Here is a 21471-nt window from a genome sequence, read left to right on the forward strand (position 1 = left end):
CTATCCCTCCGCATGCTTGTGATTTAGCAAAATCTTCAACCAACCAAGGCACTAGAATGACACACACTTCTGCAGTCTTCTATCTGCGTCCCTCCTCCTTTCTGATGCAAAAAGAACTCATGATCTCAGGATTCTTATTTTTTAAAAATCTGTTGACTTTAACCAAATATATATTTTCATATAAAAAAGGACCAAATACATAACTATTCCAGTAAATTACACATACAAAAATACCCCCCCAAAAAAACTCAACAAGATACATATGCATTCCATGTCAATCTTTGAGATGATCTAAACGTCAGGTCCCATTGCAATTCAGGTGGGAATCCAGCACAGCACCCCACAGAGGGCAGGAAGACAGACACTGCTTAAAAAGCAGCATCTTGGAACGTAGTAGAATTATTATCTTTGGCCCAGTCACCATTTGTTTCCATTACTCTGGTGTCAAGGAAAGCAAAAAAAATGAGGTCCATTTGTACATGGATGTGTACAGATTCCTGGAATGTTGTGCATATCTTAGTCTTCTCTTGCCTCTCCCTCCCCAATATACAGTAAACTTCAAAAGGAAATAAAGTGGAGGTGGGGGAGGCTGTCGTATAGTTACCTATCCAGTCCTGCTAGAGAAAAACAAGACAAAACAATCCTCTAAAAAAGACAAAATAGTACCTCTACAACATGTATAAAAGTAAAAAAATAAGGCTTCCCTTTTGGACCCCTAAAAAAGACACGCACTCACATACATACACAGAGTGAGACTTCTGAGGGTGCCTCACTACAACCCCCACCCACAAAGGAAGGGATGTGGACATTCACATCCATCTCCTTTTCTTGCTCTCAATCACCAAGGATCAGAGCACATTGTCATCCCCACCCACCCACCCTGTCAGGGCATTTCCAATCTTCAGGCTAGGAGCACACATTCACACGCTGCCAATTCTCCACAGACGCCAATTCTCCACAGACGTTTCCTGTTGTCATTTATGCAGCTGCCTAGTGAGGCCCAGCAAGATCTTCAAAGACCTGGACAACAGAGAGAAAAAAACTTATTACATTTCTCATTTGAATCCTTCAGGATCAACTCTCATCCCCTCACACAAGCAATCCATCTTGGTTTACTAACCACAATCTTGAAGATCTCTTTTTCTCTTCCCCCAACCCAGTAATCTGTGAGCTTCACACACTGCAATCAGAACTGGGCAACTATGGCAATGTCCTTTCTGTGGGACCCACAGAAACTGCCAAAAAAGAGGAGACCCCTCCCCCCACCAGAAGCCAGAAGTTGGCTTCTTGTTTTGCAAAACTGTGGGAGGTGGGTTTACTATTAAATAGTGCAGAAAGGCCCTCTAGCCTATTAACAGATGAACTGCCTCTGTTTTGGAACCCAGCTCTCACAATCCTCTTCCATTGGCCATACTGGCTGGGAGGTGAAGTTCAAAACATCTGGAGGGCCAAGGATCACCCCCTGCACTGGAGTCTAGTACCAGCATCCCAGCACGTGTAACCAAGAGGGACAATCATTGGGGGCAGAAAGAAGGCAGAATCGGGAGCGCAAAGGGGCTGAAGACCAACATATGAAAAAATCCTTGAAAAGACATATGCAGACCCCCCCCCCAAAATGTGGCACTCTGCTGCCCAACCCCAGTAGGCATCAGCATTCCATGCATCTTTGTTTCGTGTCAATCACCAGCGCTCTGGACATCTCGAGCATTTCGCACCATGCAAGGGGTGTACATAGTAGTCAGAGCAACATCATCATCCCATCCTTCTCTGGGTGATAAATTCTGTCAGATGCTCATTATATATCTGGCTGCCAGCCATCCTCTTTAGCACTGCCATCTGACTGGCTTTACCAGTCAACCCACTTTCTGGCATTATCTCCTACACTGCCAAGGGCAGCATGTCTGACCAAATGACACTTGGAGATAATCCAGCTTCCCAGGGTTCATGAGCAGAGCCAACATCTCTGAGCCCAAAGGAGAACAACGCTTCCGTTCTACATGAACAGCTCTTTTAACTTAACTACAATTAGCATCAGCAAGAAGAGAACTGGCAGGGTGCTGATTCTTGCCTTTCCAGATTGGAATGGATGCCCTATCCTAGGATACTAGTATCTTGCCATACGAACCTGTTAGAGCCCTAAGATCTTCAGGAGAAGGCTTTCTCTCGGTCCCACCAACATCACAGACTTGCTTGGTGAGGACAAGAGAAAGAGAGCCTTCTTGGTAGCTGCTCCCATCCTCTGGGAACTCCTTTCCATGGGAGGCTAGACTGGCCCCTGCCCTGCTGGCCTTTCACCACTAGGTAAAAATGTTTTTATTTAGACAGGCATTTTAAAATCATGACAGGGTGGCTTTTATATGGAGTAGGTGTTTTAGATTATGTGTTTTAACTTTTGTATGTTTTTAATCTTAATTTTGTACTGTTTTAACTGGGTTATTTTAATTGTTTTGGGGGAAATTGTTTTTGACATGTTTTTATTTGTGTCATTTTGGGTGCCTTTTTGGGAGAAAAGGAACCCATAAAAACAGCATAAAAATGAAATAAATAAATTAATAATAATAATAATAGTACTAGACTGCAAGGGTGTTTTGGACTTCAGCTCCAAGAAGCCCCAGCCAGTGTGCCTATGGGTAAAAGATTATAGGAACTGGATGCCAAAACTTCTAGGGGGCCAAAGATTCCCCAATCTTGCTCCAAAGGAAAGATTACTGTTGGCCTAACATACCAGTAGTTCGCTCACAGGCTGCACCCTCTTTCTCATGTGCCAGATTGAGGCGATTCTGCTCTGCCGCCAGCCCATTAGATTCAGGACTGCTACTACGTGAAGGGCTGGTTGTGTCCTCTGGCTGAAGGTGGAAAGCCATTTCCAGGTGCTCCTGTGCCATCCTGAGATGCTTGCGGAGTCGCTCCAGCTCATGGCTTGGGAGGCCTGATGCAACAGCATACCGATCAGAACCAATGCCGGCTAAATTCCCTCCACCATAAGCCATTTTGTCCTTAGTGAGGTGGCTCTTGGAAGGATCCTTCTTGAGGGAATTATAGTTAGGGGGTGCAGAGGGGTCCTTCCGAGCATACTGGGGCTTGGGAGGGACACCACCATCCTTGTCAAGGCCACGAAGGGCATCCCGGATTCCTCCAAAGCCCAGGTGCAATAGCTCACAGATATTAAGCAGCAAGCAAAGCCCACTCACAGCATACATGATGTAGAGAAAAATGGTTTTCTCAGTGGGGCGGGAGACAAAGCAGTCGACAGTGTGAGGGCAAGGGCTACGGGAGCACACATATGAAGGGTTGACTTCGAAGCGGTACAGGAGGTACTGCCCCAGGAGGAAGCCCACTTCAAACACCAAACGGCATAGCAGCTGCAAAACATATGCTGTCATCAGCCCATCCTTCTTGATGCGCCGGCGGCCATCATGTTTCTGATTCTGTGGCTCTTTCACCTCTCTCTCTGGCTCCACCTCCTCATAGATCATAGGGTCCTCCTCACCATTGTCCTCAGCCTCTTCATAGTCACGGACAGCCCCACGCCGTACCACAGGGGCCCGGCTTTTCCGAGGGGGCTGGCGAGAGAGCCGGTGTAGCGCAAAGCCCAGATACATCACAGAAGGGGTGGCTATCATGATGATCTGGAAGATCCAAAAACGGACATGCGAGAGGGGCGCAAAGGCATCATAGCAGACATTCTCACAGCCAGGCTGCTGTGTGTTGCAGACAAACTTGCTCTGTTCATCATAGTAGATGGACTCGCCACCCACGGCAGTCAACACAATGCGAAAGACAATCAGCACAGACAGCCACACCTTTCCCACAAAAGTTGAGTGCTGGTTGATCTCCTCAAGGAGGCGCGTCAGGAAACTCCAACTCATCTTGGCTCAGCAGCAGCCTGTAGCCAATAAACACAAGTAGGCAGAAGGTTAAACTACAGTAAATTGACTGTATGATTCCCAAAGCTTTGAAATCATGGAAAAAACAGCATTTTTCTTTCTGAACCAATCTCTGGGACAGGGGATTAGCAAATCCAGGGTGGGAAAATTGAAATATTGGTTATTTTCTTATTAGATCTCAACTTTGTTTACTACTTTACATATGTAAATGTATACAGAAAGAGTAATCTTATAGTAAGAGTCCCTGGCACAGCAACGATTGCATCTGTTTATTGCAACTGGGTTGGGAGGGAGGAAATTTCCATTGGTTCTGAGGCTGGAGTTGTTTGGGAGGGTTGCCAGGAGATAAAGGAGACTTCAGATCCAAAGGGTCTTTCAATAGTTTCCCAGCCAAAAAACTACCAGCTTTTCAAACCCCATGATGGAACGTTATGCTGATACACTGGGCATAACCTCCTTCTCTTCTGAGCCTCCTTCTCTTCTGAGAAAGAAGAACTCCAACTGGGAGAGCTACCTATATGTAATTCATTACATTCAAATGTTCTGTTTCTGATTTTTACGAAGCATTCATGACATGAAATCTCTCTCTTGCCTTGTAAACAATATGTTCTTGAAAACACCACTTTATGAAGTTTCCTCTTGAAACAATCCAATCCTAGTTCTGAATTTTCATTTTTATACATATGGACTTCAGGTCTTTACAAGTTTGAACAGACTCATTTGGTGTGTGTGTGTGTGTGTGTGTGTGTGTGTGTGTGTGTAAAGAAAAATCAGTACTTTGCATACAACACAACATGTGAAGCCCAGAAAATTGGCCATATCTATAGCATACATGTACAATAGTGAGCCAGCATGATGTGGTGTGGTTGGACTATTGGACTATGATTCTGGAGACCAGGATTCGAATACCCACTCAGCCATGGAAACCCACTTGGTGGCCTTAACTAAGTCACACTCAGGGGAAGGCAATGGCAAACCAATCTTGCCAAGGAAAACCCATGATAGGGTTGCCATATTTTATTCATCTCAACCTTATAATGAAGATGTAGGGTTGCCCCGATTTTTCTTCTTAATTGGCCAAAGCTATGAGTGTTGGAATGGAAAGTACCCCATTTTATCGAGATTCTCCCCACCTCCAGCGTTCACATATTTAACCATGAAAAAGAATGTCATAAAATACCTAAGTCAAGAATGAATCATAGTTGTTCCCCACTTTTGTCCATAGAACATGACCTTTCTATGTAGTAATCTCCATGGCCCTCAACCTGATCACTACATAGCCATCACAGAGAGAAACAACTGAAGGCCACTTCCAAAATTATAATTTTAAAGACATAGACATATCAACAATTCTAAAGTGCATGTTCAAGATAAGGATGAGACCTGTAAATAAACAACACACAAGACTATGCATAAACATCTGCCACTCTGAAATACATTTACTGCCACACGTTCAAAAAAAGGTGCCACTGGCTCACAGCCCAGTCTTTACATATCCTACAAAGAGTCTCACGAGTTTTTGAAGACTTCTGATTCTCTCCTTCCACTTCTCTCCTCACAATCCAAAGGCCCAGCTTAAGAAGTAACTTGAACCCAAAATCAGAGAATCATGTATGCATCTCCCAACACTTTGGTGTGGGGGATGTGTACAGGTAGTTTGAGAGGGTCCAATTCAGACTGGAGCTATGGCACAGGGAGAGAGCATTGAATCCCACTCACATACCATATCCTGATCTAACTCCCCATCCCAGAGCATCTATTTATTGCACTGGGAAAAGATACAGGCCCAATGTGAACTGTCTCTGCTCTCCCCTTCAGGCAACCAGATTCCTTTACACACTACTGGTGTGACATCCAGCTTGGCTCTTTGTGAAGGCCCCTCTCCGTGAAAGTCCACCATCTGACCCACCTTGTAGACATAGCACAACTGTAACATACGTATGAATATTACGTGGAACTAGAGGAAGCAGCAAGGACACCTGTAAAGAACTAAGGAAATGGGAGTGGCACTTATTGGCAGTGTTCCCCCCCCCTTTAGAATATTCCTTCACTGTCACATCAGTGAAAGTTGGGCAGAGCAGCTGCCTCCAGGAGTTAACTCAAGAGGCTTGTCTCAGTCTTTGGATGGATGCCACATCCTGGTGTGCTGGGAAGGGTGTGACGCTCCAGTGCGTGCATACAATGAATATCCTGAAGCAAAGGAGGCACCCATGGAGTGGAAGCACATGGCAGTGGCAGCAGCCCTCAGACAAATGTTTGTGTTTTGTTTATGCTCTGTTCCTATGGATGAAACATGGGATCCCCTCTCCACACACACTTTTTTATTTACTATTCCCATCAACAAATGTGAGGGAATAGGTCACCCCTCTCTTAACTATTTGAGCCCTATATGCATATTTTAGAGGAAGGAGCTGGTGAAAACATCACTGAGCCTTCCTTGACTAAGCCCTGCAAAATTTATGGGGTTGCCATAAGTCAACAGGCTACCTCAAAGCAGAGAGAAGGCATTTATTTTTGCACTATTCACACATTTTAATCACAGGAACATATAAAACACACTTCCTCCAAAGATCTTTTTCAGTAAAGTCGTCAAATGAATAAACTAAAGATGGGCAATTTGTGGCTTTCCAAATGCTGGATAGATACTTCCATCAATTCTTACCATTCACTAAGTTGCAAGGGGATGACCTGCAGTCCAACAACACTTGGAAGGATGTCTATTTCCCACCTTGACATAAACAAGCATTGCAATCATATTGATATCTAGGAAACAACCATAAAATTAAGCAGGAGAGGCACAACAGTGATGTCACTGTGGGGGTTTATTATACACCCTTCAACCAGACTGAGGACTTGGATGATACCTTCCTGGAACAGGTTATCAACAATTCAGAAAGGAGAGATGTAGTAGTAATGGGAGATTTCAACTATTGTGATATCTGTTGGGGAATCAAATCCTCACTTGCTTTGCTGACAATTTCATTGTCCAGAAGGTGGAAGAGGCAAAAGATCAGCTATTTTGGATCTGATCATAACCAACAGGGATGAACTGGTTAATGAGATGGAAGTGGCAGGATCCTTAGGTGAGAGTGATTATGTTCTCATAAAATTTGTTACACATGAAAGGAGAAGCCAAATGAGGTCAAACACACATTCTATACTTTAAGAAAGATGGTTTCAGTGAACTTAGGGAAATACTGGGTGTGATATCATGGTCTATCAGGAGTGCTTTGATTGTATGTTCCTGCACAGAAGGGGGTTGGATTGGATCAGGGGTAGGCAACCTACGGCCCGCGGGCCGGATCTGGCCCGTCGAGGCCTTGGAACTGGCCCCAGCCTGGTCCTGCCGCCGATTGCTGCCGGAGCCTTTGGCCTCTCATGCGAGGGCGCGGGGCCTTTGGCCTATCAGGGGGAGGCGGGCAAACGGCGGGCAAGCGTCTATAAAAGCCTCAGAAACATGGATTTATATTAATATTTTTGAAAAAATCAGCAAAATTTTTCACGTGTCCTCCATTTTTAAAAAAAGGTATCCTCCATTTGAAAAATTTATCCTACATTTGTCCCGGTATATATATATATATATATATATAATTATTTATTTTTTGGCTTCGGCCCCCCAATTGTCTGAGGGATAGCAACCCGGCCCCCAGGTCAAAAAGGTTGCCTACCTCTGGATTGGATGGTCCTTATGTTCTTTTCCAAATCTATGATTCTATGAATCCATTGCTCCATGTCCTAGTCTCTGGAGCAGCAGCAAACAAGCTTGTTCCATCCTCAATATGAGATGAGGAATCAGGTGAATGCGACGATCAAGAGCGCCTGCTATCAGCTTCGGCTGATACGCCAGCTGCGCCCTTTCCTGGAACAGGGTGACCTTGGAACTGTAGTATATGCGCTGGTAACCTCAAGACTTGATTTTTGCAATGTGCTCTACATGGGGCTACCCTTGTGCCTAGTCCGGAAACTCCAGTTGGTACAGAATATGGCAGCCAGGTTGGTCACAGGAACAGCAAGGAGTGACCACATAACACCAATACCAAAGTCACTCCACTGTCTGCCTATCAGTTTCCGGGCACAGTACAAGGTGTTGGTTATCACCTTTAAAGCCCTACATGGCTTGGGCCCAACCTATCTAAGGGATCGCCTGCTTCCATATAATCCGCCCCGTACACTCAGGTCCTCTGGGAGGAATCTATTACAGACCTTAAAGACCAGGTTGACGGCGACCTCCCAGAGGACATTCTCTGCAGCCGCTCCCAACTAATGGAATGGCCTGCCGGACGAAATCCGTCAAATTACCAATCTAGAGACCTTTTAAAAGGCCATTAAGACAGATCTCTTCCGGCAGGCCTTCCCGGAATAAAATGCTCGGCCACAAATAAGACTTCCCATCCAGTGAACTCTGCCCGTGATGATTTTTATTTAGCTTAGTTGGTTTTAATATGTAGTTTTTAATCTTACATTGTTTAATCTTGTTTTAAAAGGGGGGGGGGGGGTATTGTGTATATATGGATGTATTTTAACCTGTTGTACGCCGCTTTTATTGCCTGGCAAAAAGCGGGATAGAAATAAAAAAATTATTTATTATTTATTTTATTATCCTTTCAAATATATAAACATAGCTATCATGTCACCTCCTAACCTTTTCCCTAAGCCGTTTCTCATAGGGCATGATTTTCAAATCTTTTACCATTTTGGGTGCTCTCCACTGGACATGTTCCAACTTGTCAATAGCCTTCTTAAAATTAGGTGCCCAGAACTGGACACAGTATTCCAAATGAGGTCAGACAAAGCAAAACACAGTGACACTACTACTTCCCTTGATCTAGACACTACACTCTTATTAAGGCAGCCTACGATCATATTGTTTTTTCAGCTGCCACACCACACTGTTGACTCATGTTTAGCTTGTGGTCTACTAAGACTTCTAGATCCCTTTCTCATGTACTGTTGTCAAACCATGTGTCACCCATCCTATATCTGTGCATTTCATTTTTTTTTCTACCCAAGTGTAATACCTTGCATTTCTCCCTGTTGAAATGCATTTTGTTAGTTCAGGTCCAGCTCTTTAATCTGTTTCAAGATTCAAACTACAGAAAAAGAGATTCCACCCAAATATGAGGAAGAACTTCCTCATGGTAAGAGCTGTTCAACAGTGGAATATGTGGTGGAGTCTCTTCTCTGGAAGTTTTAAAATAGAGGCGAGATGACCATCTGTCAAGAGTGCTTTTATTAAGTATTTCCGCATAGCAGGGGGTTGGACTAGATGGCCCTTGTGGTCTCTTCCAACTCTACTTCTACTCAGACTCCAATTCTACACACACTTACTCAAGTGTAAGCCCTAATGAGAACAATGGAACTTGCTTCTAAATAAATTGTACAGTAATTGTCTTTTTAAAATGGAGGTTAGGATCACTGAGCTGTTGCTTATGACTGCTGAAACAATATCACATAAACTTTTTTAAAACAAAACAAAATGGGCCTAAAACATGTTCAGTGGGAACAAACACACTAAACAAATGGTTGTCCAGAAGATTTTCTCTGAACATAGAAAAAATTCAAAAGCACATTTAGCACAGGTTATTGACATCTCCCCCAAAATGTTGGTTCATTTTGTTAGTAAAGTGAGTAATACCAAATGAATCAGCACTTAAGTCAACCACAAGTTCTCTTTTGCCTATATTTCTTTCAGTTGAAGGCACAGACAGTAGCTATAAAACTGCAGTTTAGCATTTTGGGCACTCTACCAAATCAAGATATAAGAATATCTTAACCTGTTCATCAGTAACCAACAAGAATACTGGTATACTGCGTCCAGTTCTGGGCACCACAATTCAAAAAGGATGTTGGCAAGCTGGAATGTGTCCAGAGGAGGGTGACTAAAATGGTGAAGGGTCTGGAAACCATGCCCTATGAGGAGAGACTTAAGGAGCTGGGTATGTTTAGCCTGGAGAAGAGAAGGTTAAGAGGTGATATGATGGCCGTGTTTAAATATTTGAAGGGATGTCATACTGAGGAGGGAGCAAGCTTGATTTCTGCTGCTCCAGAGAACAGGACCCCAAACAATGAATGCAAGCTACAGGAAAAGAGATTCTGCCTAAACATCAGGAGGAACTTCCTGACATTAAGAGCTGTTCAGCCATGGAACACACTCCCTGGGAGAGTGGTGGCGTCTCCTTCTTTGGAGGTTTTTAAACAGAGACTGGATGGCCATTTGTCAGGGTTCTTTGATTGTTGAGTTCCTGCATGGCAGAACGGTATTAGACTGGATCACCCTTGAGGTTTCTTCCAATTCTATGATTCTAAGAAGATGACCAGAAATCCAGACCTCTATCAGAGAATCTATTAACAAGAGCATCAACTTGTGAGTTTATCAAGACCACAAGTAAATATGGCCAGACCTGTGGGTCAGTGAACAGAACACAATATAGGACCAAGTACATTTCTGGTCTTTGGCTCTCTATCCCTCCTGGCTTGTATAACCATGAGATAATGCAACTTGGGGCACAAGAATCTGAATTCTACTGGAACAGTGAGGCACACTCAAATGCTTGTGTACTTGGGTTAATTGGGACAAGTTGTACAGTTAAATAGGCAGATGTTGCTCATGATCCAGAAGGTTAGTACAGAAGACTATTTTCTATCAGCCCCCCAATCTAAACTCCACAACAGTCTGTCCAATTTCTAACCTGTTCGGTGTCTCATATCTCTGCACAGGAGTGTGTTCCCCATTTCAATTCTTTATGCTTCACTCTATACTCCACAGAGAGCAAACAAAAATATACTCATAATTTCCCAGTTATCAGTGCCAAGTGTATGTAGAACTGGCTACAAGTACCATAAAATACACGTAAGCATGAACTCAGTCCTACTCTGTGCAGTAGAGAACTCAATGTGAATTACAGAAGATTGGTAAGGATTTCTGACTCTCAACTGTTTTAATAGCAGCTGCAAAATTACTCTACTGTGCTCTTGCCCTAAATTAGACTGACAAAATGAAGAAAGCCTTCATCAGTTGTTGGTGCTGTTTCCCTTCAAGTCATTTCCAACTTATAGCCACCCTAAGGTGAACCTATCATGGAGTTTTCTTGGCAAGATTTGTTCAGAGGTTTGCAGTTGCCTTCCCCAGAAGCTGAGAGCACGTGACTTGCCCCAGGTCACCTAATGGGTTTCATGGCCGAGCAGGGATTCAAACCCTGGTCTCCAGAGTCGTAGTCCAACACTGAAACCACCTTGTCACTATGCATCAGTATGGGAGTGCAAGAAGGACTGAAGCTCTACTTAGTTCTCGTTTCCAGGACAAATATGTGGGCAGAAAGTTCTTTATTCTTAAGTCTCTATCTCTAACATACCAAGTTCTGGCAAGTGGATCTTGACAGTTCTAGGGTGGTGGTGTTCTTTTTTAAAGCAGATTTTACAACTCTGCCTGCCCATTTTAAAGGGGACACTGTGATTTCCACACACCAGTAATACCTACTCCACTGCTCCCCAAAAGAGAAAAAAAAAAAAAACCTCTGAGAGAATGTAACAATGAGATGCAGGGCGCAGTTTAAGTGTTCAGAGGTTTTTGCTGCAGCTGAACAAGTGAACTTTGTGAACACTGTCTTACTCAGAGACACATTCTTAACTTACCCAACCTTCCAGGAGACCTGGGCTCAGGCAGTTTTATACTCAGTCAAATTTTCTGTGGTTCAAAGGAATGAATACTATGCAAGGTCTACAATTTCCCATCCAAGCAGGTCCCCTGTATAGCTATAGCAAAGTTGCAGACACCCTAAACAAGATTTTTCTGCCACCTCAAACTACAGCTTTATCCCTGTTGACAGAAAGGACCAACCCAATCTTTTTACTGCGAGGCAGAACATAAAATGGCATTACCACCCTCTCCACTGAATCCGGCCAGCCAAGATATTTTTGGAGTGCCTCTGCCTTCTCTGGCAACAGCATTACAATCATAACAAATTAAATGGCTAATTTAAGTTAGTTCATGACTTTCAGGATTTGCTGCCTGAGGCAGCCTCCTCATTCTGACTAGTGGTAGGAGTGGCACAGGACAGGTGTTTAGTGCAGCAAAACAAAGGGAAAATATTAAAATTGCACAGAGCCATGTCAGCTGGGGGCAAAGTTGCCAGAACATGTCTGGAGGGCACCTGTTTTGGGAAGACTAAACTAGTTTATTGTAAATAACTAAGGTGGATCTACCAATTCAAAACAATCTTAGACACTCAGTCCACTAGTTAGTAAGCCGTTTTAACATCCTCCAGCTCCCCACGTCCAATCTTGTGAGAATAGGAGGTGTATCTGCAATGTAGAAATAATGTACTTTGATACCACTCCTATGGAATCCTGGGATTTGTAGTTTTACAAGGTCTTTAGCCTTCTCTGCCAAAGCGTGTTGGTGCCTCACAAAACTATAAATCTCAGGATTCTGTAGGAAGGAGGCGTGACAGTTCAAGTTGTGTCAAATGGCATTGTTTCTACAGTATAGATGCACCCTAGATCTTACAAGGGAAGCCTGCAAGGAAGCAGTTGAGCATTTAGAAAGACAGTTTAGGCATCCAAAGAGGCAAAGTTACCAAGAAAGTGTGAACACAACAAATGTTAAGAGTTCTAGGTGCGAACAATTATCAGTGTTTTGCTCTGAGGAGTGCAACCAATTTGAGACTGAAGGATAATTCATTTAGAAGGCCAAATTCTTATTTGGGGGACAAAAATCACACCCCAAAGGAAACAGATCCTGTCTGATCTTTGAAGCTAAGCATGTCAGCCCTGTTTAATACTTGGATGGAAGCGCAAGAAAAGATACCATGTGCTATATGCTATATTTCAGAGGAAGGAACTGGCAAAACCATTTCTAAGTATTCCTTGCCTAAGAAAATCATAGATATTTATGGAGTCGCCAAAAGTCTAAACACACTTTTACAATCCCCCATAGACACACCCAGGTTCTGAAACATTCAGATCCACAATGAGAGAGATGTAGACTGAAAAAAGGTGGTAGATCCACCTTTTTTATAAGACACAGAAGAAAAGAATCCCCCCTGCCTTCTCTCCCCAAACCTCAACCAAGAATCAGAAGAGTTGGCTCAACTTAAATCCACTGCTTGACCGTAAGGTGCAGCCATTCAACTTGACCAAAATCTCTCAGCTCATTTGCTCTGTTCTATCTCTCTAGAACCAAACTTTTGCTATCTTAATCATTTAGATTAAAGATAGAAAACTTGTAGCCATCCAGGTATTGAACTGGAATGCTCATTATCCCTCACCATTGGCTATGGATGATGGGAGTCTATACAGCCACCCAATTTTCATCTTTCATTTCTATAGTTCTGGTAAGACAATTGTTAAATTCCATTATACTAATTTTAATTTTACTAATTATACTAATACAGCGGCACCTCCACATCTGCTGGAGTTAAGGGTGAAGGACCCTGTGAATGTAGAAAAACAGCAAATAAAAAAACACTATTCTTTTTACCTAACACCTCTCTAGGTCCTCCATGGTCAATATCTGACAAAATTTGATCATAGAATCATGCTGGAGGACCTACAAGTGTCTAGAGAGGTGGTTTTTTCTAAGAACTTCTAGGTTTTCCAGAACAACTCTATTGTCAGCTTCTGGTAGTGTTGTGCTGGAGGACCTAGAGATTTCTAGAGAGAACATATTAATCAAATCCTCAAATAATCAAATCCACAAAAGGCAAAGCCACAAAAGTGGAGGGTTGACTGCATATAGTAATATTTTAATTGCAGAGAGATCTTGCAGCACCTTTGAGACCAACTGAAATAAAGTTGGAAGCATTTCCTCAGAGCCATTGTATTTTTGTATGTTTTATATTGTATTTTTGCATGTTTTTAATTGTATGTTTTTAGACTGTAAACTGCTTTGGGTCCCAATTTTGGGAGAAAAGTGGGATACAAATAATAATGATATTAATAATTGAATTCTAAGCATCATCTCCCTTCAAAAAACCTGGAATCCATGAGAAACACCTTTTGTTTTTGGCACAAATAGTGGGTCAAATTCTGCCAAAGGGTAAAAGAAGACCTTCCCAGTCAACGCAATTCAACCAGACACACTAAAACCCATGCATTGGTTTGCTCTTCAGGTCCTTATCTACCTCCTGGAGTTTGGAAAAGTTAACTTTTGGGAACTGCAACTCCCAGAATCTCTGAGGTTCAAAACACATTGCGGAAATAATCCAGTCTGAGACCGCTTTAACTGCCCTGGCTCAGTGCTAAGGAATGCTGGCAACTGTAGTTTTGTGGGGCACTTACGTTCTCTGTCAGGGAGCTCTGGCGCCACAATGAGCTACAGCTCCCAGAAATTGGTAGCACTGAACCACAAGGGTTAAAGCGGTGTCAAACTGGGTTATTTCTGCAGTACAGACACAGCCTCAATGAAACATCTTTCTTTGTAGGTGCAAGGATGCCATTTAACAGCAGAGTGAGGTGCAATCTTGCTGCTTGGTCCAGGAGGCGATGCGGTGAAGCTTCACACAAAGAAAGCCAGGTCCCCAAAATGCATAATGTGAGGATCCTCTTGAATCCAAGTCTCTGTTACCTGCCCTTGGGTCCAAACCAAACTCATGGCGACCCTGTGGAAGAGACCCCCCCCCACTCACCCCACAACCAGGACCCCTAAATTGCCCCCCTCCAAAGGCCCCTTCCAACACCTTTGGCCATGTTCAAAATGGAGGACCTTCCAGAAAAAAATAGAGGGCATGACCAAATTAAAGACTAAAGCCACTCATATGGATGTAGATTCATGCTTTTTAGTACTGCTCACAATGGAGGACCATCCAGGAAAATGGGAGGAAAACGACCCAATAAAAAGCTAAAGGCACTCATAGAGGTACAGATCTCTGCTGCTGTGCTGTACTTGAAATGGAGGACAGTAGAGAAAAATTGAGAGGACACAACCCAATAAAAAGCTAAAGGCACTCAAGAGAAATACAAACCCATGCTTCTTTGCCATGCTCAAAATGGAAGGCAATCAAGGAAAAATGGGAGGACATGAACAAATATAAAGCTACAGATACTGATTGAGATACAAATCCATGCTTCTCTGCCATGTTCAAAATGGAGGGCATTCAAGGAAAATGGGGGACACGACCCAACAAAGAGCTAAAGGCACTCAATAGAGACACAAATCCATGCTTCTTAGTCAGGCTCAAAATGGAGGGCAATCAAGAAAAAAATGGAGGACATGACCAAGTGCAAAACAAGAGGCACTCAAAGAAATACAAACCCATGCTTCTTAGTCAGGCTCAACATGGAGGACCTCCCCGGAACAAAAATGGAGGACATGCCCAAATTAAAAACCCATGCTTTTTTTTAGTCCTGCTCAAAATGGAAGGCAGGCAAGGAAAAAACTGGAGGATGAGACCCAAGGAAAAGGCTAAAGGCACTGGACAGAAATGCAAAGCCATGCTTCTTTGGCAGGCACACAAAATGGAGGACAGTGGAGGGGGAAATGGAGGACGTGACCCAACCAAAAAGGCTAAAGGCAATGGTGGTGGCCCTCCCCTGTGCAAAAGCCCCTTGGGTCTCCCTCCCTGAGGGCAGCCCCCCAACCCTGAAAGCGCCCCAGAGGGAGCCCTCCCTCTGCCTGCTTACCCTGCTGCGACCGTCCAGCGGAGACCACAAAGAAGCAGACTCTGCTGCTCTCCCGCCGTCCGAACAAAGGGGCCCTGGGTGACTCCGCCCCCTCCGGGCCACGCCCCTCTCCCCTTCCCCTTCCCCTTCCCCGCCCTCTTTCTGAGCATGGGTTTTACATTCATAGACATTGAGTCAGTGTTGGGTAGTTGTTTTGTGTCTGTGGCCGTGTCCTCTTCTTTGTCCCCTGACATTCCTCCACTTTGTAGCATGGCCAAGAAGCATGGACGCTTACCTTTCTATACCAGTGTTGTTGTTGTTGTGGCTTTTTTATTTGGTCATGTCCTCCATTCTCAGAGGGACTCTCTAGTCACCTTCTCTCTCAATGGGACCTCCTACACTCTCTCACTTTCTCAGGTACTACATACTCGCTTTCTCAAAGGGATCTACAACTCTCTTTCTTTCTCAGTGGGACCTACTACTACTCAAAGCCGTTAGGTTAGGAGGAGAAGGGATTGCGACACTGAGGGAGGGAGGGAGGGAGAGCCCTGGGTGTGAATCATACCATCCGCCTGCCCAGAGTGGAATAAAGGATGCCCATCCCAGCAGAGTCACTTGAGAGGGAGTCACATCAGGAGTAAACCTCAGAGGCTTCCACTTCCTGTCAGCATTGGCGGGGATTTCCCTCTCCAGCCAGGAATGCCTTTCCTAGGGGCAAAAACATGCCAAGCAGCCAAACTCTGGTCCTCCAAGATCCTCAAAACGGCGATACCTTTATGGGGCCAACCCAAATGCACAATATATCTGCTGCAAGCTTTCGAAGCTGCACTGGCTTCTTCATCAGGCAAAAGGGATAAAACAAATCATTTGTTGCTGTGTGCCTCCAAGTCGTCCCTGACTTATGGCGACCCTTTCGTGGAGTTTTCTTGGCAAGGTTTTTTTGGAGGGGGGGTTGAGGTGGCCATCCTCTGAGGCTGAGAGAGTGTGACTCGCCCAAGGACACCTGCTGGGTTTCATGGCTGAGCCAGGATTTGAACCCGGGTCTCCATAGTCCTAGTCCAACACTCAAACCACAACACCGCACTGCTTCATACAAAACCATACGCAATATTTAAAACACAGAAGGGGAAAAATAATTATGCCGATGCTAATCCCAAACCTACATTTTGTCAGGATGATATTCCTGTTCTCAGCTCAAGTGTTGTTGGAGGGAAATTCATGCAGGCAGGGCCCTCCTCCTTCTGGCCACTATGGGACCCCAGGGACATTTTTAAAGTCCCTTTATGTGGGTGGGCTGTGTGCCTTCAAGTAATTTCCAACTTGTGGCAACTCCCAGGCAAACCTGTCATGACGTTTTCTTGGCAAGATTTGTTCTGAGGTGGTTTGCCATTGCCATCCTCTGAGGCTGAGAGCCTGTGACCCAGTGGGCTCCCATGGGCAAGGCTGGATTCGAACCCTGCTCTCCAGAGTCATACACGCCGGGCCAATTAAGTCCCAAGAGCAAGACAAAAAGAGGTACTATCCCTGGATATATATGAGAGCCAGCGTGGTTTGAGTGTTGGACTCTGACTCTGGAGATCTGGGTTCGATTCCCACTCGGCCATGTAAACCCACTGGGAGACCTTTGGTAAGTCACACTCTCTCAGCCTCAGGGGAAGGCAGTGGCAAACCACCTCTGAACAAATCTTGCCAAGAAAACCCCATGATAGATTCGCCTTAGGCCGGGTCACCATGATGCAGAAGTGACCTGAAGGCACAAATATCAACAGCCCTCTTTGCACTTGATTTCTGTTCTGCAAGGTCTCCTCCAATTCAGGGAGCACCAGGCTCTGAGATCACAGGGCAGCTGAAAAGGGCGCAGAGGCATTGCTTTACATTTCTATGAGAGTTTTTTAGCTTTCATTTGGTCATGTCCTCCATTTTTATATTTGGTCTTGTCCTCCATTTTGCATTGCTTGTGCTAGTGTGACCCCAGGCTGGTTTACTGCTGAACTTGGAAAGTAAAGTCCAAGCCACACTGCAGAAATAATCTATCTTGAGACCGCTTTAACTGTCCTGGCTCAGTGCTAGGGAATCCTGGGAACTGTAGTTTATTGCAGCACCAGAGCTTTCTGACAGAGAAGGCTAAATGTCTCACAAAACTACAGCTCCCAGGATTCCCTTGCCTTAAGCCAGGGCAGTTAAAGCAGTCTCAAACTAGATTATTTCTGCAGTGTGCTTTGGACCTAACATCCAAAAATAATGAATTTAACATGCCGAAGTCTTCCGCAACCGAGTTCAGAACATTCTCCAAAGACTGTTCAGTTACAGGAGGCTTCGCTAGGCCATTCTTCATTCTTAAAAGTTTATTTCGACCTCAGCTTCAGAAGTAAGACCCCACTTGAGCCAACTCTCCAGTAAATTTGCATTGAGGCCCAACAGCGGAGTTGCTGGATCTGGTACTCTTTCCCTGCCAGACCTTGTGAATGCATACTTTGCAACATGTAGGAAGCTAGGCTGTACGTTCAAACACAGAAATGTCTACATTTCTCTTTTTCATTACTTTTTCCTTGTTCAGGGACTGCCCTCTTTCTGCATCTCCCCCCCCCCCCCCCCCCCCATGCAGGCACACATATTTCAGATTCAAACCTCTTCCTCCTAGTTTGTAGATTTCTTCATAAATGTGTAAGACACACAAATTGTTGCCTCATACAAGTAGCCTGGAAAACTACAGGGCCTGTAATAAAATATATAGAAAAATATCCAGCTGCAAAAGCGACAGCTCAACATGGGACAGCCTTCTCCATTAATTCAAACTTTAATACAGAAGTACTGACATAAGAAGAACACTGTTACCTAACTTACACAGCAGTAACAACACTTGGTTATTTAATGGAGATATAAAGCAAAAGGTTGCCCCCCTGCTCTTCAAAATATCTAGTATGTCCTGCTTGGTAGCCCTGTAACATTCCAGCAAGCCTCAGCACATTCTATGTCTGCAAGGGGATTTACTATGAAGTAGGATATCCTTCACCGTGGAACTATTCTTTCTTTCTTTCTTTCTTTCTTTCTTTCTTCCTTCCTTCCTTTCTTTCGGTCAGCATTAGGTTGTCAAAACAGAGGACAATGATCAGTTATCAAAGAGCAAAATTTTGGATTTGTACTCCCCAATTTTACCATATTTTGAGTGCACTACACTTTTGTTAGTTCTGGTTTGAGGGCTTGGTTGGTTTGGTCGGTATCCACTGCTAACCCTTCAAATGAATTCCTTCCATAATTTCCAAAGAGGCAGCCATGTTAATCTGTTACAGCAAAAGTAACAGGAGTTCTGTGGCACTCCAAAGATTATTGTTGTGTGGATTTCAATTTGTGGAGACCCAAAGGCTCCTATCATGGAGTTTTCTTAGCAAGTTTCTTCAGAGTTGGTTTGCCATTGCTGTCTTTTGAGGTTGAGTTGAGAGAGTGTTACTTGCTCAAGGTCACCCAATGGGTTTACATTGCCAAGCTAAGTTTCTAGAGACTCAGTCCAATGTTCAAATCACCACACCAGTCGGTCTCAGTTCAATATAACTTCACAGACTATTCCTACTACTACATGTAGTGTACATATATCTGAAATTGTGGAAAACCTGTATCACGCATCTGACAAAGGGTTCATGGTATTATATCTCATGATATGACATATCTGTTATAAGAGGTTTTTGTTAGGGTCTTTCTACAGTGTTTTTTCTAGCACTTTGGATGCAGTTTGATGGATTATTCCAGGGCCAGCCCTCCTATTAGATAGAATAAAACAGCTGCCCTTGACAACTCATTTGGGATATCATGAAGGAGCAGGAAATTATTAGTTGTTATGTTGTTGGTATACTGTATTTTTCTCCCAGAGAGAGGTACATGTTGCATTTTCTGCTTCATGTACCCAAGATAACATGACCAGCCTTGGGTATTATGCACTCTAATTTAGGGATGATGCTGAGCAGCAAAATTTCTTAGCCTATCCCTAGATTTCATCTTCGACACTAACTAGATGCTTTTGCTTCATTCTCCTTCTTCCACTCATTCTTACCCAGCCTAGTTTTTATTTGTCCATTGTAATGACAACTGCTCTCACAGGTACTCAGCAAATACCAATAAAAAAACTTTACTGCTCATTTCTTCTGACAATGGTGGCTGAATGCCTGCACATATATAGGTGTAGTTTATTTTAGGATTTGTGTGTCTGTGAAAGCTGACGTTTGTTGAAGTTATATGCAATTGTCCTACTATACTGACAGTTTTAAACCCCATTATGATTGCCAGTTCAGCTATTAAACCCACTGGGTGACCTTGGGCAAGCCACACTGTCTCAGCCTCAGGGGAATGACAAACTTCCTCTGAACAAATCTTAACAAGAAAATCCCATGATAGGGTCTAAGTCAGAAATGACTTGAAGGCACATAACAACAACATCAACAAAATTTGCAGTCTATGATTTTTATATGAAATCTGCAATCCCGTCAATCCTTTCTTGAATGAAGTGGATAAGGCCCATTAAACACAGAGAGAGACTTTAATACAATTGTAAATCAAGTGTTCTGTTAAGCACCAGGCAGGACCAAAATAAGTTTATTGTCCATAAAGGACTTGTAGAACCTCACTGCCTTTGTAATGTAAAATTGCACTATTTTGCATTTGATTGCTTGCCACAGCAAGCATGCTCTCAGACATTGGTTGAAAAGATTTTTTTGCATTTCCTGTAAGTATAATATTCTGTCAGAATAGAACATGGAGAAACAGAATGGTTCCCAATTGGCAAAGGAGTCAGACAAGGCTGCATTTTATCACCCTACTTGTTCAACTTGTATGCAGAACATATTGTAAGAAAAGCAGGCTTGGACACAGAATAAGGAGGAATGAAAATAAGAGGAAAAAATATCAACAATCTAAGATATGCAGATGACACCGTAGCACTAGCAGAAACTCTCAAAGACCTGGAACAACTACTAAGAAAGATCAAGTAATAAAGTACAAAGGCAGGCCTATTGTTGAACATAAAGGCCCGGTACAGAGGGGCTAAAAGTGGCGTGGCGCCATTGATACTAGGGTTCGGGAGCGCGCAGCAACCCGAACCAACCCCATCTAAATTTAGCCAGAAAGGGACACTCTGTTTTTAAAATGGTTTGCTATTTTTTTACAAGCACATGCAACTAATAGAGAGCCAAGATGGTGTAGTCTTTGAGGGCTGGATTGGGACTCTGGGAACCAGTGTTCGAATGCCTACTCCACCATGCGAACCCACTGGGTGACATTGGGCAAGTCACATTCCCTCAAACCCCCTCTGAAAAATTTTGCCAAGAAAACTCCATGACAGGGCCACCAAAAGCTGGAAATAACTTGAAGGAACATTAAAAGTTCCTGCATGGCAGGGTGTTGGATGGTGCTTGTGGTCTCTTCCAACTCTATGATCTATGAAAATAGAGCTAGAACAAGCAAATCTGGTAACATACTAATATTTTAGAGCCACTGTGCACTGCAATTTGTTTGTTAATGTGACATACAGCTGTACCGTTCCCTTCAGTTATACAGGATTGACCGTGGACATTCTTAGCAGGAACAAAGCTCAGCTATGGCTCCACAAAACTACAGCCCCATGTATTAATTTCGAGGGGCATTACATTTCATAGATAACGAGGCAGAATTATTAAGGTCCTTTTCCTCTCTTCAGTTTCTGACCTGGAATTTTATTCAAGTTAGTGAAAATGTTCTATATCAGATTGATTAACTACATAATGAGAGGCGTCCGCAGCGTTTGTTCTCCTGCTTCAATACACTACTCAAACCTTCCTCTCCCCCTGTCTTCTCATCTTTTTCCCCCACTGACTTCGCCAACTACTTCATCACAAAAGTCACTACTATTCGATCTGAAATAGTTCCTCCCGACTTGCCCCCTACCACTAACCTCCTGGTACCTTCTACTGATAAACTCTCTGTGTTTCCCCCTGTTTCTCTGGATGAACTCTCTAAGCTG

The 21471-nt window shown here is 43.7% G+C and overlaps 1 protein-coding gene across 3 annotated transcripts; it reads right to left on the reverse strand.

Annotated features, from left to right (window-relative positions):
- Positions 1-884: 884 nt before the first annotated feature.
- LOC121937476 (gap junction gamma-1 protein-like) lies at positions 885-16769 on the reverse strand. Of its 3 annotated transcripts, none has more exons than XM_042480697.1 (3): positions 16649-16769; positions 2726-3886; positions 885-1020 (listed from the first exon to the last, which is right to left on the reverse strand). In XM_042480697.1, the coding sequence occupies exons 2-3, from the start codon at positions 3867-3869 to the stop codon at positions 1013-1015; spliced, it is 1152 nt and encodes a 383-aa protein (XP_042336631.1). In that variant the 5' UTR covers positions 3870-3886; positions 16649-16769; the 3' UTR covers positions 885-1012. The 3 variants fall into 3 exon arrangements, with proteins under 3 accessions (XP_042336631.1, XP_042336624.1, XP_042336615.1); XM_042480690.1 differs by lacking the exon at positions 16649-16769 and adding an exon at positions 16051-16128; XM_042480681.1 differs by lacking the exon at positions 16649-16769 and adding an exon at positions 15507-15585.
- Positions 16770-21471: the final 4702 nt, after the last annotated feature.

The sequence above is a fragment of the Sceloporus undulatus genome, chromosome 1, assembly GCF_019175285.1.
Source record: "Sceloporus undulatus isolate JIND9_A2432 ecotype Alabama chromosome 1, SceUnd_v1.1, whole genome shotgun sequence".
Taxonomy (NCBI): Eukaryota; Metazoa; Chordata; class Lepidosauria; order Squamata; family Phrynosomatidae; genus Sceloporus; species Sceloporus undulatus.